Here is a 20523-nt window from a genome sequence, read left to right as displayed (position 1 = left end):
TCATTTCAGTTGTTTTTTTAAGTAAAAATGCCAAACATTTGATTTGATTTGGTTCCAGCTTCTCAAATTTGAGCCTTTGATGCTTTTTCTTGTTTTACTATCACTGTAAACTGAACATCTTTGGGTTGTTGACTGTTGGTCAGACAAAGCAAGACATTTGAAGACATCACTATGGACATTGTGGACATTTCTCAATGGTTTCTAATCTTTATAGTCCCAAACAATTAATTGATAAATAAATTAATTGTCAACATTTTCATTAGTTGCTGCCCAAAAACTAATTTTAAAATTGGAATTCTCTTTCATGCCCCTCAAGAACTCTTTAACATAGTTTATTAAAAAGAGAAAGGACAACTTCAGCAACATAGCGCTAATTATTTTTCATTATTTGCATCAAGAAGTGCTTGTTAGTCGCACTTGTTGACAGAACTGTGCCATACACCACACAATTTTTGTGTGGTTAAGTTTGTGAAATGTGCCCAAAAATGGGTGATAAACACAGTTGGGCCGTGAATCTGTGTGTTTTGCGATGCTGCAAAACATCTGCAAAACAAAGTACCTGTGTAATAGAACCCAGCTTTAGTTTTTTAAGATGAGTTTCTCTCTGCCTTATCCAGAGACTGAAGGATGTAGCAGGAGAAGCCTATTACCCTCTGCTGGAAGACGAGTAAGCTATCTCCATCCTGAGCCCACTGCTGTCATCCTCTCTTTCCTTGTCACTATTTTTCACGTCAGCCCATCATTTGTTTTGGCTTGTGTTATGTCATATTCCCTTTACTTCTCCCTCTCTCAGACAGTCAAGTCTGTCCCAGTCCAACAGCAGCCATGAGCTGTCGGCCACCGTCACGCTGCCACTCATCATCCGCGAGAGAGACACCGAGTACCAACTCATCCGCATCATCCTCTTTGACAGGCTGCTCAAGGTGAGGGCTCCATACGAAGTCATAGGCACACACATGCACACACTCTAAGTCGCAAGCGTATAACATGCACATGCGATGCCAAATGTCATTCCCCAATTGGAGTGCCTAAAAGTGTCTGGCGCTTGTGTCAACTCTAATGCTATTTCCTGTGTTCAGAATAATTACTATTTAAATAGGTCATTTTTGAATTAAAGCTGAGTGATATATTCCTTGTTTAATGTTTCTTTAGGCCTATCCCTACAAGAAGAACCTAATGTGGAAAGAGGCCAGAGTGGATATTCCCCCTCTTGTTCGTGGACTGGCGTGGGCTGCGCTGCTGGGCATTGAGGTACAAGAGAAATTCCTTTTTGTGTGTTTAACATTTGTTTTGGGCGCCCACTTATCTTACTTTTTCACACAGGGAGACATTCAAGCCAAATATGAGACCATAGATAAGGATACTCCTATTCCAACCGACAGACAGGTAACTTTTTTTTCATTTTAAATGTACATAGCAGTAAAATGATGAGTCACTTATTTCCATTGTTAAGACTTTTAAATTGAATTTTTCATCCAAGCATTTTGTCTGTGTGTGTGTGTGTGTGTGTGTGTGTGTGTGTGTGTGTGTGTGTTTTCCTGGTGCACGTTTGCAGATTGAGGTGGACATCCCGCGCTGCCACCAGTATGATGAGCTGCTGTCTTCTCCTCAGGGCCACATCAAGTTCAGGCGTGTGTTGAAAGCCTGGGTGGTCTCTCACCCCGACCTGGTCTACTGGCAGGGTCAGTCGCTCCCCTGTCAATCTCTTTTACTGTCACTTATTTCCTTCCCTTTCTCTTCCATTTGCACCCTTCCTCATTGTGCTTTACATGACTGGACACTAGATGGTGGTCAAGTTGTATCTTGTAAACCCACTTCTTTGCCCCCCCCCCTACCCCCCCCACCCCAGGTACAAATACATGACCTTAAAGCAAAGTTATATTAAGAACTATTTTTATTTATTTGTTTTTTTTTGTTTGTTTTTTTTTTTATTTCAGGTTTGGATTCACTTTGTGCTCCGTTCCTTTATTTGAATTTCAACAATGAAGGTAAGACTTTGAACTTGTTAAATAGCTTACTAATATTACTGCTCAATGTTTTTGTCTTTACCTCCATTCTGATGTCATACTCCTCACAGCCCTGGCGTACGCCTGCATGTCCGCGTTCATCCCCAAATACTTGTACAACTTTTTCCTGAAGGACAACTCTCATGTCATCCAAGGTGAGATATACTACCTCTTGTGTGTGTGTGTGTGTGTGGAAAAGTTGTACTGCTTCACTGTGTTTTGCACAGTGATACAGTACTGTGATCTCAAAAGCATATTTATTTTGTTTCCCCTGATTGCAATATGATTTACACACTGTTTCCTTTTTCTTTATAACCTGTTTCCACTTCAGAAATCCAGTGTTGTTGAACTAATGTAGTCAACTGCCACTGGAAGTTAAATAATAAGTATTAAACATGGTCAGAGCATTGAACTAAGTTCAAAAATAAATTAACATCTGCTGGCACAGAGTGTCAGGCCGTCAGCTCAATGTTGATTAAATTTTGGCTCCATGTTGTTCCTAAGCTGTGAAAACTAATTTCAGTCTTTCTTAATGGAGTTTGCAGCTGAGCCACATCATTGAGAGATAGGGAAACAAATGAAACTGCAAAAGCCTGCAGAGAAATGTCACAAGCAATTCCTACGTGACTGATAAACAGCCACACCATACACCTCGTGAACTCTGTGGGGAATGTGGCTATTATCATTTCTTTCCACTGCTAGATGCCCTGGAAGGCTAGCTAATGTTTATCTGTCTGGTCAGAGCTCCTTTGTTGACTTACAGTGTGAAGAATGGCAGTAGCACAACATTACGCTGCATGAGTTCCCATTCGACATGAACAGAGGTTCGTTTCCAAGGTTGCAGCAGCAGTCTACCTGCAACGTGTTTTCTGACTCCTTCTGTTCATGCAAACCACAGAAAAGAAAAAAAAAAAAAAAAAGCAGTCGTAAAATGTCCACTTTTCCCCACAGTTCTTTATCATAAGGCAGCAAATAGTCCACTAAAAGTATCTAAAACTATCAGATCTCATTTATCTCTCTCATCATTTACTAGCGGGTTTGTGTATTTTGCAATGCCTCTTGCATTCTCTTACTGTAAAGTCCTCTTTGCTCAAACTCACTTCCTTTCAGGTTTTAGTTACACAGTAGATTTTTCCCTTTTGCCTGTGTTTCAGAATACCTGACTGTCTTCTCTCAAATGATCGCCTTCCATGACCCAGAGCTAAGCAACCATCTAAATGAGATTGGCTTCATCCCAGATGTAAGTTATCAAGAGTGCAAGTGTCCTGTCAAACTGAGGATAACAACATTTGTCTTTTATTGCAAGTTTACCTTTAATGGGAAGTCAAAGACACCAAGAAATTATCCCAGTTTCTGGCTCTGCACCAGGGCCAAAGTAAATGACCATCCATAGATCACTATGTACATTGTCATTGACATTTTTTGTTCCACATCCTCCTTTTCAGAATTTGTTGCCAGGGTCAAGTTCTCCCTATAGTCTACTGGTGATGATTTATACAACGACTAATGTCTGCCAGGCACACTTAATGATTGTCCTCTGCCAGACTTACCTTATTCCTCTTACTCTGTGCCACCTCTCTCTGCCCTTCACTTTCCTTCTTACAGCTCTGCTCAGACTGTGACAAGGTTAAAGTCTCCACTGTCTCTCTAGGGTTTCAGTTAGTGTGCTGATGAATGTGTGTCACCTGTAGGCCGGCCTCTGGGACATTACCCAATGAAAAGTGGGGTCCTTATCGCTGAGGAGTCAGGGATCTAAGCCCCCTCCTCCTCCTCCTTGCAGTTTGCGACGCTGCAGTTCCCTTTATAAAGTGGTGCAATTGAAGCACCAAACTGTGCTTGTCTGTCATAATTTGTGTTGTAAAAAAAGAACATCAGGGAAGATAGTTTGGCTTGTTGCACAAATGTTACTTGTGGGCGTTGGTGCTTTTTTTTTTTTTTTTTTAAAAACAAAACTGCACCTTGAACAGATGTCCCCTTGTGATTTAATATCCTGTTCCTATGTTGGCTCTGCATAGCCTTATGATGCTGACTTAACAATTACTGCATGCACAGTACTACCAGCAGTGACTTGCCTTTCAAAGGAGACGTTGTATGCCTGTTTTCATTGTTAGGCCAGGATAATATTGGAACAAGCTTTGTTGATACAGCTTTTATGCTTGATGTCAATCCCAGTAATTAGACTTTTCAGACCTTAAATCCCCTTTTCCTCTGTGAACTTCAGAGAACACTCTGAACTGTTGTTTTACTGAGGCAATAAATCGGTCTGCCCTAAAAGACCAAATGCAACTGCAGAAAGAAATGGATTTGATTTCCCATATATGCATACCAAAACACAGCTAGCTTAATACCGTTTGTCTTTCAGAAAAAGACAAATCTTGTGCAAGCAGGCAAAACCACCAGTAATCTTTGGAAACACTGTGGCATTCAAGGTCTCTGCTCCAGTAATGCCATCGGCAGAGAGTCAGATTGCCTGTAGCCAGTGGTTTAATTCAAGCCATTTTCAATTTGGCCACTTCTCCTCTCCTGGGTCTGCCATTTACACCTACACTAATCCAATCTGGCTGGACTTGCAGTCCTGCTGCCAAGCTGTTGAGACTGAGGCTGGAACTCAGCAGTGGCTTTCTCTTTTGCTCATCACTCCTGGATGCAGAAGAGGGCGTCGGAACAGTCACCAGCTCCCCTGCAATTAGCTATCAATTAACTGGCTCAGATAAGCTCCAGAATACCTGCTCCAGACTCTCTGCTGCTGAGCCGTGGTGACAGTGGCCAGCGATTGGCAGGTGTGAGAACAGGTGGTTAATGGTGGAGTGTGTGTGTGTGTGTGTGTGGTCTATAATTTCAGTTTTATGCATTTCCTCCCGGGGAAGTGTGGAATGTAGCGAGTGATATAGGAGAGACGATGAAAAGAGGGAGGGAGGACAGGATTCATTGTTACATTTCTCCCCATTGACTAATAACCAAACTCAGCAGTTTGCTCTTTATTGCCGTTTCTGTTTCTCAGACGCTGTAGAGATGTGCAGCCACTTGTGTTGCGTTTCTGAAAGATATGAATCTCTCTAGTGAGAAAGCAGTTCATTCATTTCATTTGAATGAATTGACATCCTGAATATTACATACAGATGGATGCTACATTATCTCCTAAATGTGCTTATATCTTATTCTCTTTTTTCTTCTGTTCCGTGCAGCTTTATGCTATTCCATGGTTCCTGACCATGTTTACACGTAAGTAGCTTCTCTTTGTACTCACAATGTGGATATGCATAATCTAAAACTAGGCTATTTCGAGTCTGATTCAGTTAGAGTAACAATAAAAGAGATGGAAAAGGTCAGGGGCTCCAGTATGGACAAGTTAAGTAGGTTTTTGTGTTTTTTTTCCTCTTGGTGACCTTTGTTCCAGCTGCTAATTAATTCCACTCCTGACGGAAAAGGACTTGAATGCTCAGGACATTTCTACCTGAGATTTTTGCCAGCACATCTTTATTCATCGACAATATGAATGTAACGGAGTAAATTCAAAAATCCCATCATCCCATAAAGCTGATAAGACAGCTGCTCACAGCAATGTTTCTCCTCATTGTGGAAAAAGATCAGAAAGCCAACTACCAGAGTACCAGAGGGGATGGAATACTCAGTTATTGCTCAGCTGATCCATCACAGGATATATGACAACTGAGACAATGACAAATTCTTGTCTCATATTCAATTGTTTTACTGAATTTGCAATTAAGAAGCTTTAATATTCACTTAAGTATTGTACCCAAAACAAAGTAATAAAATGATTATCTAGATTCAACTTCCTAAAAGTGTATAAAGCAGTTATCCACAGTTTGCTCTACACTGACCAACCACAACATTAAAGGTCCCATATTTTACACTTTTCCAGTGTTTTATTTGATTGTTTTGATATCCATCTAAATGTAGTTTTACTTCCTCCTATCCCAGGCTTCTCTCTGGAGCTCTATCGGAGTCCCTCTTTTGATTGGCTGTTTGTATTCTGAGTGACTGAATAAAAAACATCAGATCAAATTTCTGGTAAACACTCAGAGAAACCAAATCCTGCAAGGTTGGACAGTGGGTCCAGGTGGGCTGGGCTTGGGGCATCGCTGAGGGCCAATATCCTCCACCACTGTTTAACAGGTTAATAAAACTGTGTCATTGAGACTGCTCTTTAATAGAAATAAGTAAAGTAATTCCCATGCAATATAATTCACTTATTATTTTTCTCTATGAATGGTATTATGGACCAAAATTGCTAGAAATTCATGGTGGACATTATAATGTTGTTTTAAAATTCAAGGGTCTTTTGTATGCAGACACATGTCTGTTCCAAGTGTCACGTCTCTGTGACTCTGTGACTAAACAGAGAGGCGAAACTGAGCTGTAGTCTTTACAGGCTTATTATAGCGCTCCCTATGGAGCAGTCTGCACCATTCTCTGCGTCCAGGTAGTGACTCACTGAGACTATCAATGTAGGAAAATAGAAATATAACACCCTGTTGTGTTGAGATTTGTTGAAATACAATATAAAAGCAATTGTGGGTGTTGGGATGGTTGTCACACAGCTAATTCAAAAATATTGATCACATTGTCATGATTTTTCAGCTGAAAATTAATGTATTCCAACCTGCAGACCATGAAAAGTTGTTTGAAGTGATATTAAAAAGGAAAAAAATCCAGTATGTCTAAGAGACATGGGTAGGAGGGGGCAGACAAAATCAATTCCAGGTGCTGACTTCCCGGATGGTAAAAATAAAAAGCCTTTTATAAATATGGATTTGATACATTATAAAAATTCAGCAATACTTATCAGCAAGCTTCTTTCCTCAGGAGAACCTGGAGGAGGGTGTGGTATATTTCTACAACTTAAGATGCCAATATCTACTTATTTATTTTTACTATTTTCAAAGTCATAAATTGAATTTTGCATCCTTCACAGGAATTTCTCCGGCTGTAGTATAACTTCGAGTGCACCCTTGGATACATGGGTCAGGAAAAAAAACTCCTCCTGCTTGTTTTTTCTCAAAATTTTAAATTCTTTTTTAAAAAAGTGAACAATGGCAGAAACAAATATCAGAGGAGCTCATGAGGACCTTTTGGCAGAGCTATTCACTATGAGAACATTTGTTCAGACACTCAGCAAAAAGCACTTGTCTAATAGAATCCTGCACAACAGCCCTGAAGCACCCTGCTGCCTCCTGCATTAAACCTGTGATGCTCAGCTTCTGTTGAGACTCACAGGCTTCTATCGTGAGTATTGTAAAGTGCTGATTTAGCTAGCCATGTAGTTAGCATTAGTTTAGATCGGTCATTACATTTACACATCACTATGATGGTGATTTGGGTGCCTGTAGTTCTGTGATAATGTTTAGATAAGATGTTGCATGCCAGATTTGCTGAAGATTGGATCCACATTCTTGCAGGATACATTCAGATCATATATTACATATACAAATTTGTCAAAGGTAAAATGACTTAACTTTGGGCAAATTTATGGTTTCCAAATTCTGTGTAGTTTTAGCAAAACTATTGAACTATTGAAAGTATGTTTACAAAAAACTTCCCACCCTTTTAATAAACCCTTGTTTATTAGTGGAAACCGAAATATGAGCAGTGTTTGTATGAGTCCTCTGGCCTTAGGCGCTGCATGACAGGTACATAAAGGTTTTATTTTGTCTGTCTCTCAGCGTGCGGTTTGTCAGTTGATGGCAGCATTACGCTTTTATCTTTCACTGAGCACAGCTGGAGCTCTGAAATATGAGCGTATGAACAGGGGTCACAGATCACTGCTTCAAATTAAATTATAGGCAATTAACCTCTGTGTCTTCTAAGTGCGGCCCCATCATACACTACAGCTGTTTGAATAACTTTTTGCCTTCTTGATATAATTTTGGGTAGTTACATCAGAACTTTGCTTGTCTGCAGACCCTTACAGATAGATTTAGACTAATTGTAGCCAAATTAATCTTGATGCACTCCATCCATTGATTTCTCTGAACCCTGCACTTGGCAGCGGGATATTTCATTCTTCAGTTACACACTGAGAGAGGGACCACTCCTGGGGTTGAGGGTGGGAGGTGTGACCCTTTTACCCCTTATCCTCCCCCTGAGGCAGTGTGTGAGTCCAGTATTCAGGTGTGCCCCTCTGACTGCTAATGTCCCCAATCCAATATGAGACAAGGTTGGAAGGTCATCTTCCATTCACACATAGACACACACACACTCAGACACACTGCCTGTCACTCACACGCACCAGTCTGCTCAGCTGACTGCTAATGTGGCGTGGACCCTCTGAGGCATTTTCTCTTCTCACCCCTCTTGCTCTCTCAGCCTGCCTCACTACAGTCACACTCTGCCCACACACACGTCTGCTGCCTTGCATCCGTGTTAACGAACCCCAATATGATATAACCAGGTGGACATTGCTGGTTCTCATGCATAAATCTCAATAGGGAGGAAACATTAAATTTTCCAATACTGAGAGTAATATGACTGAAATAATAACTGCAGTGGGATACATTATCAGGATGTGGTTTTATTTGGCTCGAAATAACCTGTGCAGGTTCCCTGCTCTAAAGCTCCTCAGCCCCCTGATGTTCTTCCTGTCATTTCTCCACAACAACACCCACCTAAAAACATTTTCCCAGCTGCCTCCCCCACATCAAATATCCCTCTAGGCAACCTTGCCAATGCACAATTTTGCTTAGTGAGCTTCCCATTTTGAAGCCATAGAGCCATGTTAAGTAAATATACTATGTACATGCAAATCATACTCATTATGTACCAACCGATTCCCCATTTTTCACCGTGTGCCTGGCGAATGCCATTGTCCTGCTTGCGGGATCCTATTGTGCATCCCATGAGGGATTTGTCTTTTCAGGCACTGTTGTTTTTAGTCATTTTGTAAAATGTTGCCTTGTTGTGTTTATTTCTGCCCCTGCCATACAGATGTGTTTCCACTGCACAAGATCTTCCACCTGTGGGACACATTGCTGCTGGGCAACTCCTCTTTCCCCTTCTGTATTGGTGTGGCCATATTGCAGCAACTCAGGGATCGTCTCCTGGCCAACGGCTTCAATGAGTGCATCCTGCTGTTCTCTGACCTGCCAGGTGAGAATATGAGCTGGGATTTACATCTTTGCATATTCGCTGTCTTTTGGGCCAATTACCTTTTACATGCCTTAAGCTGTAGCACCTCTGTGGTTATAAACAAGTAAAAATCATACCAAAATACTCTTCCCTGTCTTTCCTAAACCATACTTGAAGGTTGCCCTACTGCAACAGAAAGAGGTATTTGCAGGATGCTGTGTTTTTTTCCTGGGAGTACTAATGTGTGCTGATGTGCCTGAGTTAATGACATCCTCAAAGCAGGCAGCTCTGCACATACTCCCTCCTTGATGTGCTCTAGGCGTGCCTCACTTGGCTCTGCATCTGTCAAACAGTCAACGACTGCACCCTGGGAATAGTCTGACACTGAAATCATAACCTCTGTGGTCCTCCAGTGTCTCCATTGCTTCATCTCATCTTCATTGCAGAGCTTTAAGTTCATCTTTAGTCCGTGAGGGCTGTTTGGCCACACTGATACAATATTCATTCAAATAAGTTGTTGCTGTTGGGCTCTTAAGTTAAGCAAATATAAACCAGAGAGACTAATTCGTACTTTGTCAGCTCTCAACCACTAATGCAAAAAATGGATATAGACACCAATAAATAAAGCTAAAGGTTAACAAGTAGGTGAGGCTAACAGGCTGCCTGAGGCATCTACCTGATTTGCATGTAAACGACACAGATTGAAGGTGTGATGGTTGGAAATTGCACTGGCAGAGAAAAGAAGAGTATGAAAATGGTTGTAACCCATCATAAGAAGCATCACACATGATACACCTGCTTGTTTTTTTTTTTCACTCATTACAAATCGCGTCACACATTGCGAATTATAGTTCTTCAACTTCTTAGTACGCCACATTAGGGAAATGGCCGTGCGGTGGCGGGGGGGGGGGGGGGGGGAATGGTCTTTTAACTCAGCAGTATGGTTGTTAATCCCTGCAGGTATCAGTGCAATACAGGCATGAGGAGCTATTCAGCCTCCTTTCTTAACTAAGACACAGGAGGAGGGCCGACCAGTCAAGGAGGAATTCAGAAGCTTGATTCTAATCATGCAGGGCTGATGGAAATGCATACTTATTAGCTTTGCTCTATTGGTTACATATATTTTTGAAGTATTTTTAACAGACTGACTCCTGGTCCAAGGGATAACGTGCTACAGGCAGACACTGGCACATTGCCCCAGGGGTTTTGTTGTTTTTGTCGACTGCATGTGCCACAGAGAGTGAGGACTCCTAACAGTGTCTCTTAATATCTGCCCACTTTACTGCTCCTTTTCACTTGCACAAAGCAATTACTTCAGCGAAGTATTGGTGACATAAAATCCGAGAGCAGCATTCATAATGTATGTCTTCAGAATGTACCTCTCGCCTGGGGGATAGCTCAAACAATTTCCTTTAAAACTCTATTTCCAAATGCTGCTTAGCCCTCTTTTTTTCTAGCTGAAAGGCAGGATGACATTGGGGTTTTAAAACCAACAGAGACAGGGACGATTTGTCCAAAGGGGATACTGGAGTACTCTGTAAACCTAGCCCAGCAGCCTCCCCTTCTGCCTAAATTCAGTGCTGCCATACTTCACTGTGCTTTACTACCCAGGTCCAACAGATTCATGTGATTGAGGCGGAAGGGAAAAGGAGAGCCAGTTCTCCTTATAAAGGTAAAATATGTTGGCCTAGAGCTGCAGTCAGCTTCTTTGGCAAGATTTCCTGGGAGAGGCAGCTTCTGCCAGCTCGTTTCTGTATATCTCTGCCAACCTCATTATCACAGCTTGTGTATACCTGGGTAGTTACAGTGTCGTATCTGGCAGTCTCTCTTAAACTATATTAGGAATGAATTCTGGGCTGTGGAGTGACCTCAAACAGAACTTGTTTACTTAAGCTTCCAGCCATGTTCTGGTCCACACTCAAGATAGTTTTATATAACTTGTTACAGACACAGGCTGCTTAAAACAATCAAGTACCAAACAGCTCAGCACAGCATTTATCACCTCTGCTAGATAACAGTAGGTCTTACTACAGTGAGTTTATTGTTGTGGAATGTGAAGAGTTTATTTATTTGTCTCTTAGGCTTGCCAGCTGCATGACTCTAGCAATTTGGGTCTGTCTGTCAGTCAGTCCACCACCTTGGTCCAGATTGTGCTGTCTCAACAACTAGTGGATTAAAATTCATACAGACATTCATGTTTCTGAAAGGATGAAGCCCACTGAATATGAAGATCCTCTGACCTTTCTAGGACAAACACCAGGTCAAAGTTAGGTCAATTTTCTAATATTCCTGCTAAACTAGTGATATTCTCTGCTGACTCAGCTGTACTTAGTGTGTGGGGCTAATTAACAAATGTTACCATGCTGATGACCACGTCACCCTTTATATCTGCTCAACATCAGCACGATAGCATGGAGATGTTAGCATTTATCTCAAAATAACGCTGTGCTTAAGCCGGCTGCAGACTCTGAGTCTTGTTCCTTCCCTAAGCCTTTTTGATAGTTAAATGGTAAATATTCAGTGCTTTATCAATGGGTAGATCATTTGTTGCAAACATAGGTTTGGCCTTGTTAAATAAATAAATTATACGAATGCTTGTCAGCCTTTGTTGGAAGCAAGGTTTTGGTGGTCAGTGTGTATGTGCCCTGTCTCACCACATTCATGTAGTTAAAACACACAGCCACATGCACACACACACATAAAGTACATAGACTGTGAGTTATGGTAGATATTTGATTTGTGGCCCGCACCTGCTCCTTTCCGCCATCAGCCGTGCAGAATTGATGTCCTCATACAACTGAGGCTCACATTCATTTGTTTCAGAGCAGACTCCACATGCTCCACATGCTTGTAACTACATGAACTGCATGTGTGAAGCCAGAAAAAACAAACCCTGATGCTGGCCAGACAATATAAAAGAAAGAAGAAAAGTAAACTCAGTCTAGCTTAGGTAGCACAGACCGAAAGGAAAATCACAGAGCTTGAGCTTTGAACGTGCATGTTGTCTTCAGGACCTATAGGAGAAAATGAATGATTTCCTTCAGCAAACATTTTAGCACTGTATTTACTTTATAAACTAGCAGTTTTAAAGGGAGCCATCATGCTGTTTAGTGACTGTCCAAACCTATTTCTGTAGCTCATCATCTGCTGGTACATTAATAATAGATACACATCGTGATTACCATTTCGCCTGTGCATGATGGAAGCTTGTACTTGGTTGTGATGACTATGTCAGTGCTAAAAAGGTAAAGGACATTGCAGTAGACATTTTGACTTAATCTGTGGTTGAAAGAGATGGATGGACTTTGAAAGATTCATAAGTATGCATGACATTTGGTTGAGAAATTAAAAAAAAAAAAAGAAAGTCTCCTCTCTTTATTTTCTGTCTACAACTGTCAGTATAAAAGTTAACGGTCAAGATAACGTTACAGGACAGCGGCTCTTAAATGAATCAGGCACACTCCTCTCTTTCTCTCTTTCGAGGCAGTAAGTGGGGCCAGTGACCATAATTCACAGTGACAAGCCTATTACACATAACACTGTGAAGTCTATAGTTGCCAATATTCTGATGACGAAGAGAGGGCCAGATTTAAGGGAAGTGAGACAGACTATGAGGTCGTGTTCAACCACTGCTTCCCCTGATTGTCAATATGTCGCTTGAGTCATACATACTGTAACTCATCCTTCATACAGCTTTCTCCTCACCAAAATGTTCCTTAAGTCAGCTTGACCCTCCAGACTACCACAGAAGACAAAATTATTGCTGAACTAAATTTATATCACACTCAGTGTATCAGAGTAAAATAAAATCAAATGTGAAACAGGTTATACCTTTGCTGCAACATTTTGCCTCGGAGCCAGGAAGACGCCTCTGCCTGCCATTTGTTGCCAATTAATCTCATTTTGCAATTGCCATTTGCTTACTCTTGTAGCCTCAGGGAATCTATAACTTTCTCTTGTTTGGAGACTTCATTGATTCACAATGGACCAGAGAGGCTCTCTGGCTGACAGGAAGTGTGTGTTTACTGATGATGCAGCGGCATTTGCCTTCCTTCACGGGACATTAGCATCTGTCTCAATGAGCAGAGCTGGGCACAGAACTGATGGGCTCTAGTTATAGACGTTTAGTTCTGAGAGAAACAACCATGAGCTGCTGAGAGTGCTCGTGGCAACGCTGTACGCAGGGACACAGACAGAGGGAGAAGCAGAACATTGATACTGAAGGTTTAGTGTTTGGGAGTGCGTGACAAATTTGGCATGACATATTTACATTTGCATTTGGGATTTGGCTGATCGTCTGGTCTGCAGCATTTTAAAACAAGTAAATCCTATCCTGTTAGGCAGTGAACAGCAGAGGTTAAGGTGGACCTTGGTTGTATCTATAGTGTCCTTATAATATTGACCTGGGGCCAAATTTATCAGTCATCTCAGATACTCCCACAGTTGTGCTCAAATTGAAAGAATTCTCTGCCCTCAGAGAATTTGAGTTATTTGTGAGCTTCCTACACTCACTCTTAGCAAGGAGTAGAGGTTCTCATTTTAGAGCGACACTTGACTGGTTTATGATACTCAGAACCATAAAATTGAATTGATAATGTCATTTTGTCATTTTTCGGAGTGGTTTCCGACGTGCAGTCAACACATGCAGAGGACTGATGGGCCGGTCCGGTTACAATTTCATGCAGAAAGTCAAAGACTGAAAACATATTTAACCTAGCCTTAAAAATAGTACACAAATTTCACTGTGGGTGGCAGATACCAGTTGATTTAAATGAGAGATGCACCTTGCACTTTTTAATCCAATAAGTCTGTTGATGTTTTATGTTGGCTATACCCATTTGGGGTGACTTGATAGCTGAATGGTTAGGGCACATACCACATGGATGCAAATGTTCTGAGCAGTGAGTACCTGGTTTGATTCCTGGCTGGCCGGACCATTTGCTACACATCATTCCCCTGCATTTTCTGTTTGTCTCCACTGTCTAATGACATAAAAGGCTCAAAAAATAATTTAAAAAAAGCTTTACACATTTAGTATAATCCTATCAAGTATGAACATGCCTTGGCTACAGCAATATTTTGGACGATGCTTTGGCACTGCTGTTTCTCCCTTTCAGTGTCCCTGGTGCATCTGTGCATCAGACCATTTGGCCACAACATCATGTACATTTTGTTTAATTTTTAAATTTGGTAAATCTTTTGATTCAAGTCCATCAGAAACAATCACAGCTGTGGCTTCCCCAGGTGCTTATTTTGTCCTCTGCTGACTTTCAGTTCAAGTTACATGTTTCCTGAAAATAGGGCATTAATTTGTTGGTGGGCTGATTATCCCAAATCCAAAAAACTCAGCCAGTGGAAGTTTCAATAGCATCAATATATTTGAGGCAGCTTTTCAGAATTTGAAAGCAACCATCATGGTTAATGTATATATTCTTTTCACACCTCCTGGAATAAGCATGCACGTTTCTATTTAGGTATTATTGTCTATATTGGTCACTGCTACCAGGTTAGGCACCTTTTACGAATCCTCTAAATCCTATGGGAGATAAAGAATATATCCAAGACTAAGAACGTTGAAAAAATGCTTTTACTCCTAAGCCTAAAATTAAAACTTAAAACTTCCATCGCTAATGACTTCAGGTCAGTTAGGACATACTGTATGTGTTAGTATCAGATAAAAACAGATTGATCACTTAAATCAGAGCCATTCTAAGTAAAGAAATGATTATGGTAACCTTTATCCAAGAACCAAGCCCAGTTACCCCTTATTCAACAGATAGAGGGAACTTTTGTTTTATCCTCTAGGAATGTAGGATAATGCATTTCTTAAAGCTGTACAAACACAATGCTAGTCATCCATCTAAGTTTCATCAGAGTATACTACCTTAACATAATCAGTTTAATATGGAAATGGAATAGAGCAAGAACATGCACCATTTTTTTTTTTTTTTGTTTTTTTTTTTATCAAAATGTGATTAGTGGCATGTTTAGTGGCATTATTATGTATGAAAGATGGATGTTTGGATGGACAAACCCCTGGACCACAGATAGTCACTTCCCACTAGCAACACACTTAATATTATCAGTTTAATCACGGTTTACAATTAAAGAGCCACCAAGCTTTATACACTATGGTTAATGATCAAGAGTCATTTTCTTTATTTCCTGATGTGTTCGTGATAGGTTGGAACGTTATAATACAACAAACTTTCCCTATTTATTTTAATTCACTAAATTCTTTCATCTCTCTTATTGTGAGCTCTGTCTTTGCACTGCAGTCCAATTCCACAAAACCCCCAAGTTGCTCTTAACTAATCATGCTTTTCTACTCTTGGTGGCAACAAGTCACAGCCCACAGTCAACGCCTATACATAATTACTAAAATGTAATGTTGCCTGACTAAAAAGAAGAATTGCTCCTTAACAGAATTGGCTGCCTTGGAATGCCCAGCTGAGCCCAGGGCTTGTTAAAGCCGCTATCAATCTCCTCTTCCTCATTCATCCCCTCTTTTTTTAGCAGGAGTGATTGCATGCAGCATTCGTGGCCCTAGAGAGGGAAAATGTGTTTCCCTGAACTGCCTGTGAGCCTGTTGGTGAAGGAATCTCAGACCACCAGTGTGTTTTCACTGGAATGATCCTTGTAACTGAGTCTGTGAGGTCCTAGCCCCTGAGAGCTGACAACCCCCTAACCTTGACGCCGCTGTGAGACCAAGGGGATTGGGGGGGTTGGGGGGTGCATCTTCTATATAAAAATTTACTTGAGCCTGGCCCAGGTGCAGGTCATACCAAGGAGTGCTCATTAGCCAGACTTGCTTATTATCCATGAAAAAGCGGAGTGAAAGAGAGAGGCTGTCAGTGTGAAAGAGTGTGAAGGAAAGAATTCCTAATTTACCCAAATCCTTGGCTAATCCAGTGAGTCCCTGCTCCCTAATCCTTTCTATTCTCCATGCAAGAAGCAAGGGAAGCATGGATACTGCTGGAGAGGCATTAGGGGGAAGAGAAGAAATTTTACTTTGCAGTAAAAAACTTATTTTGAGACAAGAGCTCTGATGAGGGACAGCAGCTAAACAATGGCCATTATCTTAAAGAGCTGCTGTCGAAGCCGAATGACTACTCGAGATTATTAATGGCAGCAAAATGCCAAGGTCAAGCTACTTGCATCTTCAACTAAACCTCCCACAACACATTTACATAATTTCCGCTGCTTTATGTCTGATTCAAGGGAGAGAATCACATTTTTTCATTCTTGTGCTTTTCACCCTGTTCATTCATTTTCTCACACAGCAGTTCAATAATTTGTTAAAGTAAAATCTTATCAGTGGTAATTGAGAAATCAGAGATTAGCAGAATACCCCTCTGAAATTTTAAGTGAAATGTCTTCGCAACTATTGAATGGATCACCATAAAATTTAATACAACAATCATGACCTCATGATGAATTGTTTGTTTAGTGCCGCCATCAGGACAAAATTTTAATTTGTCCAATACTTTAAGTCTTATGATGTAAAAAGCTGCTGTCTTAATGCAACACTGCTAATTTCCACCATACCTGTTTGATATCTTTAGTTGGACAAACATATTGGGTCTAATGTTGGGCCCGCCCATTTGTTTATGACTTTGCACATAGGTTGGGAGAAACTCCTAATATTGGCAAGTAACATTTTTGTGCTTTTCTCTTGTGCTTTTTGTTGCACAGAAATCGACATTGAGCGCTGTGTCCGTGAATCCATCAACCTCTTCTGCTGGACTCCAAAGAGCGCTACATACCGACAACATGCTCAGCCGCCAAAGGTCACTGGCGACAATGGCTTTGGGAAAAATACAGCATGCTACTCGTCTGACTATCAGGATGTGCCCAAGACAGACCTTGTGAGTTTTACTCAACACACACACACATAAACAAAAATGCCATAAATTTGAAGTGGAGTGAAATTTTAGTTAGCTTTTATAGCTCTATAAATATTATCTGCACACTACTTCCCATTTCTCCTGAGTCAGTGACTGTTGAGGTTAATTCACACTGACCAGGAAGAAAGTTTTCTATTATTTCTGTCCTGGTGTTATGTTTTTTCTGTGATTTGTTTTCATGCTGCACCCTGTATTCAGCAGACTGAATGCCGACTGTTCAAGGCCTCAACATGACACAACAGATACAGACAATATATATTTCAATATACAAGTGACACTTTATATTTCAGCTTGCTAATAACATGGTAAATAAGGGGTAATGTTTGAGTAATTTCAGAGGTATAAGCTTTATTTAAATCCATTCTTTCACATTCCAAATATATACCATACCATACCATACCATACCATGCCATACCATGCCATACCATACCATAACATAACATACCATAACATAACATAACATAACATAACTTTCAAATGCACTGATTAATAATTTGAAATATAAAATAATATCCTATAATTATATATAAATACTATACTATATAAAATATGTGCTGCAAGGCTGCAGCATCATTTCTACATCTTAATCAGTCTCACCCTTACAGACAGGTATTGACATGCTGGGTGATCTTTGCCTAAGAATTTTTTAAAGTTTTAGTAAGTGTGTATCATTATGCAGCTAATTTAAGTTGTGAGACAGATTTTACTCCGTCTCTGTGAAATAATTCCAAAACCCGAGAATGTCGGACAGTTGCCATCCATTTTCTCTCTGATTTGCACAAAGAGTGACTCACTGCACATTACCCAGCAGCTGCTCTTTTCACTAATCAACACCTGATTGTAGAGCTACAGAGCGACCCCAGTAGGCCTGTTAAGCTGTATTGATTTTTCGTGTTAGAGTGAGTTCCTCTGGAATCAAAAGTTAGAGTTCGATACAGTACATGGCAGCTCCTGTCTCTAATTCCCGAAGTGGCAAAGATATTGATTTGTTAAAAAATGCATTCTCTTTACAAACACAACCAGTCAAAATATCTCAGCATAAAACTTTATTTATATAGCACTTTTTAAAAATATTATTACAAATTACTTGCTTTTGTGTAAAGCAAAGTACATTCATCTTCCACAGGGGCAAGCGTGAGATATCATCAAAGATTTTCAGTCTGTCCCTCCTAAGATTCAGGAATACAGATGTATGAGCAATTAAAATAAACACATAGCAAACATGTATTCAAACAAAGTAGCTTGAAAGGTGTTAATGCTTAGTTTTGAGGGGTGTTTATTGATGTGATGCTGTCTTCCATACAAGCCTTTTGTCTTTGTTTAGTTTTTGCGGCGCAGCCCTGTTTGCCTTTCACACCTGAATGCATCGTGTCCAGAAAGCTCACAAACACTCTTGTCAGCCCTATCTGCTGTGTGCCCAAGTGATTGCTGTAATCTTTCTCATTCAGCCGAGGCTCATTTGTATGGGTGGTGGCATTGATCCATGGCCGCATCTATCTGCACCCAACCTCCTCCTCAGAAAACACTCTGGCACTGGGTTGAAATGTCACTCTCATCTCTGGAGTGACCACAGACGCACTCATACTATACACATAAGACTAAGTGTACAATACCACAGCACAGAAGAAATCTGGGAAATTTGAAGGTGAATGTTGATGTAGAAATGGCCTTGCTCATTAGTCATTATTACACTTGTTGGAACAGATTATTATTTGACCTGAAGACTGTTGACTCAGTGAATTTCAAGTTTCTCAGTTGACGCCTGGGAAAGTTCGTATTGTGTGAGAAGTTAGAGTCCGTAAGAGTCTGTAAAGAATCCCTCCTTAGTTGCCATTATGATGTTCAATTGGCTTCTTATGTTAACCTTGATCAGGATAAACTGGGCCTAGGTTGTTGACTTAGGTTGATTTAAGGTAATTTCACCTGATCAAAATGTGGCATGTTAAAACACGCACACGCACGTAGCCAGTATGAACAAGAGGACTGATTACAGCAAGCAAAACCTGCTGAACCAGTGTTCGTCTGGCCACCTGAGGATTGCTGTAAGACACACTTGGAAGAAGTTTGAACCTTTTCTTTAAGCTAAAATTGACTGAAACAGACAGAATAAAAGTTAAAGCACATCTGCAGTGGAGTGCAAGCTATGAATAAATAATCCCAAATTTCATATGATAAAAGGCAGTGGCAAACAGAACTGTCTCAAGCCTTGATTTAAAAGAACTAAGAGTTCTTGCATGAAAAATTTCCAAAAGGAAACTCCTAAAAATGTTGTGTCAGCACCAAGTTCAGTGGCAGAATACTCACTGGTACTGGAGACATGTAGAACTGCAGATGATACTGTAGTGGTTCATATACAGGTACTATATGTTTTTGTTATGTGTCTCCCTATTGCCCCTCTCTCTGCTAAGAGAACAGGAGGCTCTGTCAGCAGATTTTCAGCCCTCGTAGTGAACAGACATCCATCTCACTGGACAGCTGCTCTCCAGTCAGCCTGGTCTGAGCAAATGAAAAGGGGAAAGCACGCTCTAGCTCTCCTTTCTCTCGTCACTAACGAGAATGTAAACATAACGGAATAAGCACAGAAATATTGTTATCTTAATGACATTGCCTCTGTTTCGTCAATCTTTGGCTTGAATTGGTCTCCTGTTAGTTGATCAACGTATTAGATGGTCTCTAATTCCTTCTTGATAATGGCTAATGTGCACCTGAAGACTGCTGTACTGAGAGGCACCCATAGTAGAGCAGCCTTCATGTAACACGACTATAAGTGTCTCCACATGTACAAGCTGTCCATCTCATTAAAACTAAACACACTCGATAAATCTGGGAATTTCTAGCCATTGTAATGTACATTAAGAGGCAGGTGTTGGTTTGAGAAAATAAAATAAATCATAATGTGATACAGAGCACAGGAGGCTTGTGCCATTCCCTGTGGATGAGCAGATGTTTTGCTTACTGTCATGTAACAGCCGGTGGAGCTCATATTTCAGTGATTGAGTAAACTGATGTCCATGTGTAAACAGGAGTGCTCCCTTGTTCCAATTTTGCAGCACTTGTGCCCTAAATTTTCCCATGAACAGTGAGGGAAAGCAGCATTCCCAATTAGGAAAGGTCATATCTCCAAGATCTGTAGTGAATGGGTAAAACCTTTATTAGGTCTTCATTTACTGAGACTCAAATGCACACCTATATAATACAGTGCAATCAAATACAAAACCTCTGCAATAAATTGTAATTATTGAAGCTTATTGCATACAGATTTACTGGTAATATGACATGTTGTTTCAACTATTAGAAATATCTCTCAATATTATACAATCCAATACAACACCACCACTTGACTAAGTTGAATGAATACTTCTCTGACATATTCCTCAAAACCATACATGGTTCACAAAGTTGAGCAAAATATGAAATAATAATGTTTCAGTCATTACACTTAAGTACAAAAGCAAGTTGCTCATGCACCACCAAGACATTATATTTTAGTTGCTGTAACTCAAGTCAAACTCTGTACTTTCTCA

At 40.5% G+C, this 20523-nt stretch overlaps 1 protein-coding gene across 1 annotated transcript in view; it reads left to right on the top strand.

Annotated features, from left to right (window-relative positions):
• tbck (TBC1 domain containing kinase) overlaps positions 1–20523 on the top strand; it is a 42042-nt gene that overhangs the window by 5659 nt on the left and 15860 nt on the right. The window contains exons 13-23 of the mRNA XM_071504239.1: positions 618–667; positions 794–923; positions 1153–1251; positions 1324–1386; positions 1556–1682; positions 1938–1988; positions 2078–2161; positions 3161–3246; positions 5192–5228; positions 8952–9113; positions 16788–16960. Of these exons, the coding sequence (XP_071360340.1) occupies positions 618–667; positions 794–923; positions 1153–1251; positions 1324–1386; positions 1556–1682; positions 1938–1988; positions 2078–2161; positions 3161–3246; positions 5192–5228; positions 8952–9113; positions 16788–16960 (1062 nt within the window). The remainder of the gene's footprint in view (positions 1–617; positions 668–793; positions 924–1152; positions 1252–1323; positions 1387–1555; positions 1683–1937; positions 1989–2077; positions 2162–3160; positions 3247–5191; positions 5229–8951; positions 9114–16787; positions 16961–20523) is intronic.

The sequence above is a fragment of the Trachinotus anak genome, unplaced genomic scaffold (assembly GCF_046630095.1).
Source record: "Trachinotus anak isolate AG129_WGS33_773 ecotype Australia unplaced genomic scaffold, CSIRO_AGI_Tana_v1 ptg000019l, whole genome shotgun sequence".
Lineage (NCBI taxonomy): Eukaryota > Metazoa > Chordata > Actinopteri > Carangiformes > Carangidae > Trachinotus > Trachinotus anak.
Note: the sequence above shows the minus strand (reverse complement) of the source record. Positions and strands in the feature narration are given on the sequence as shown.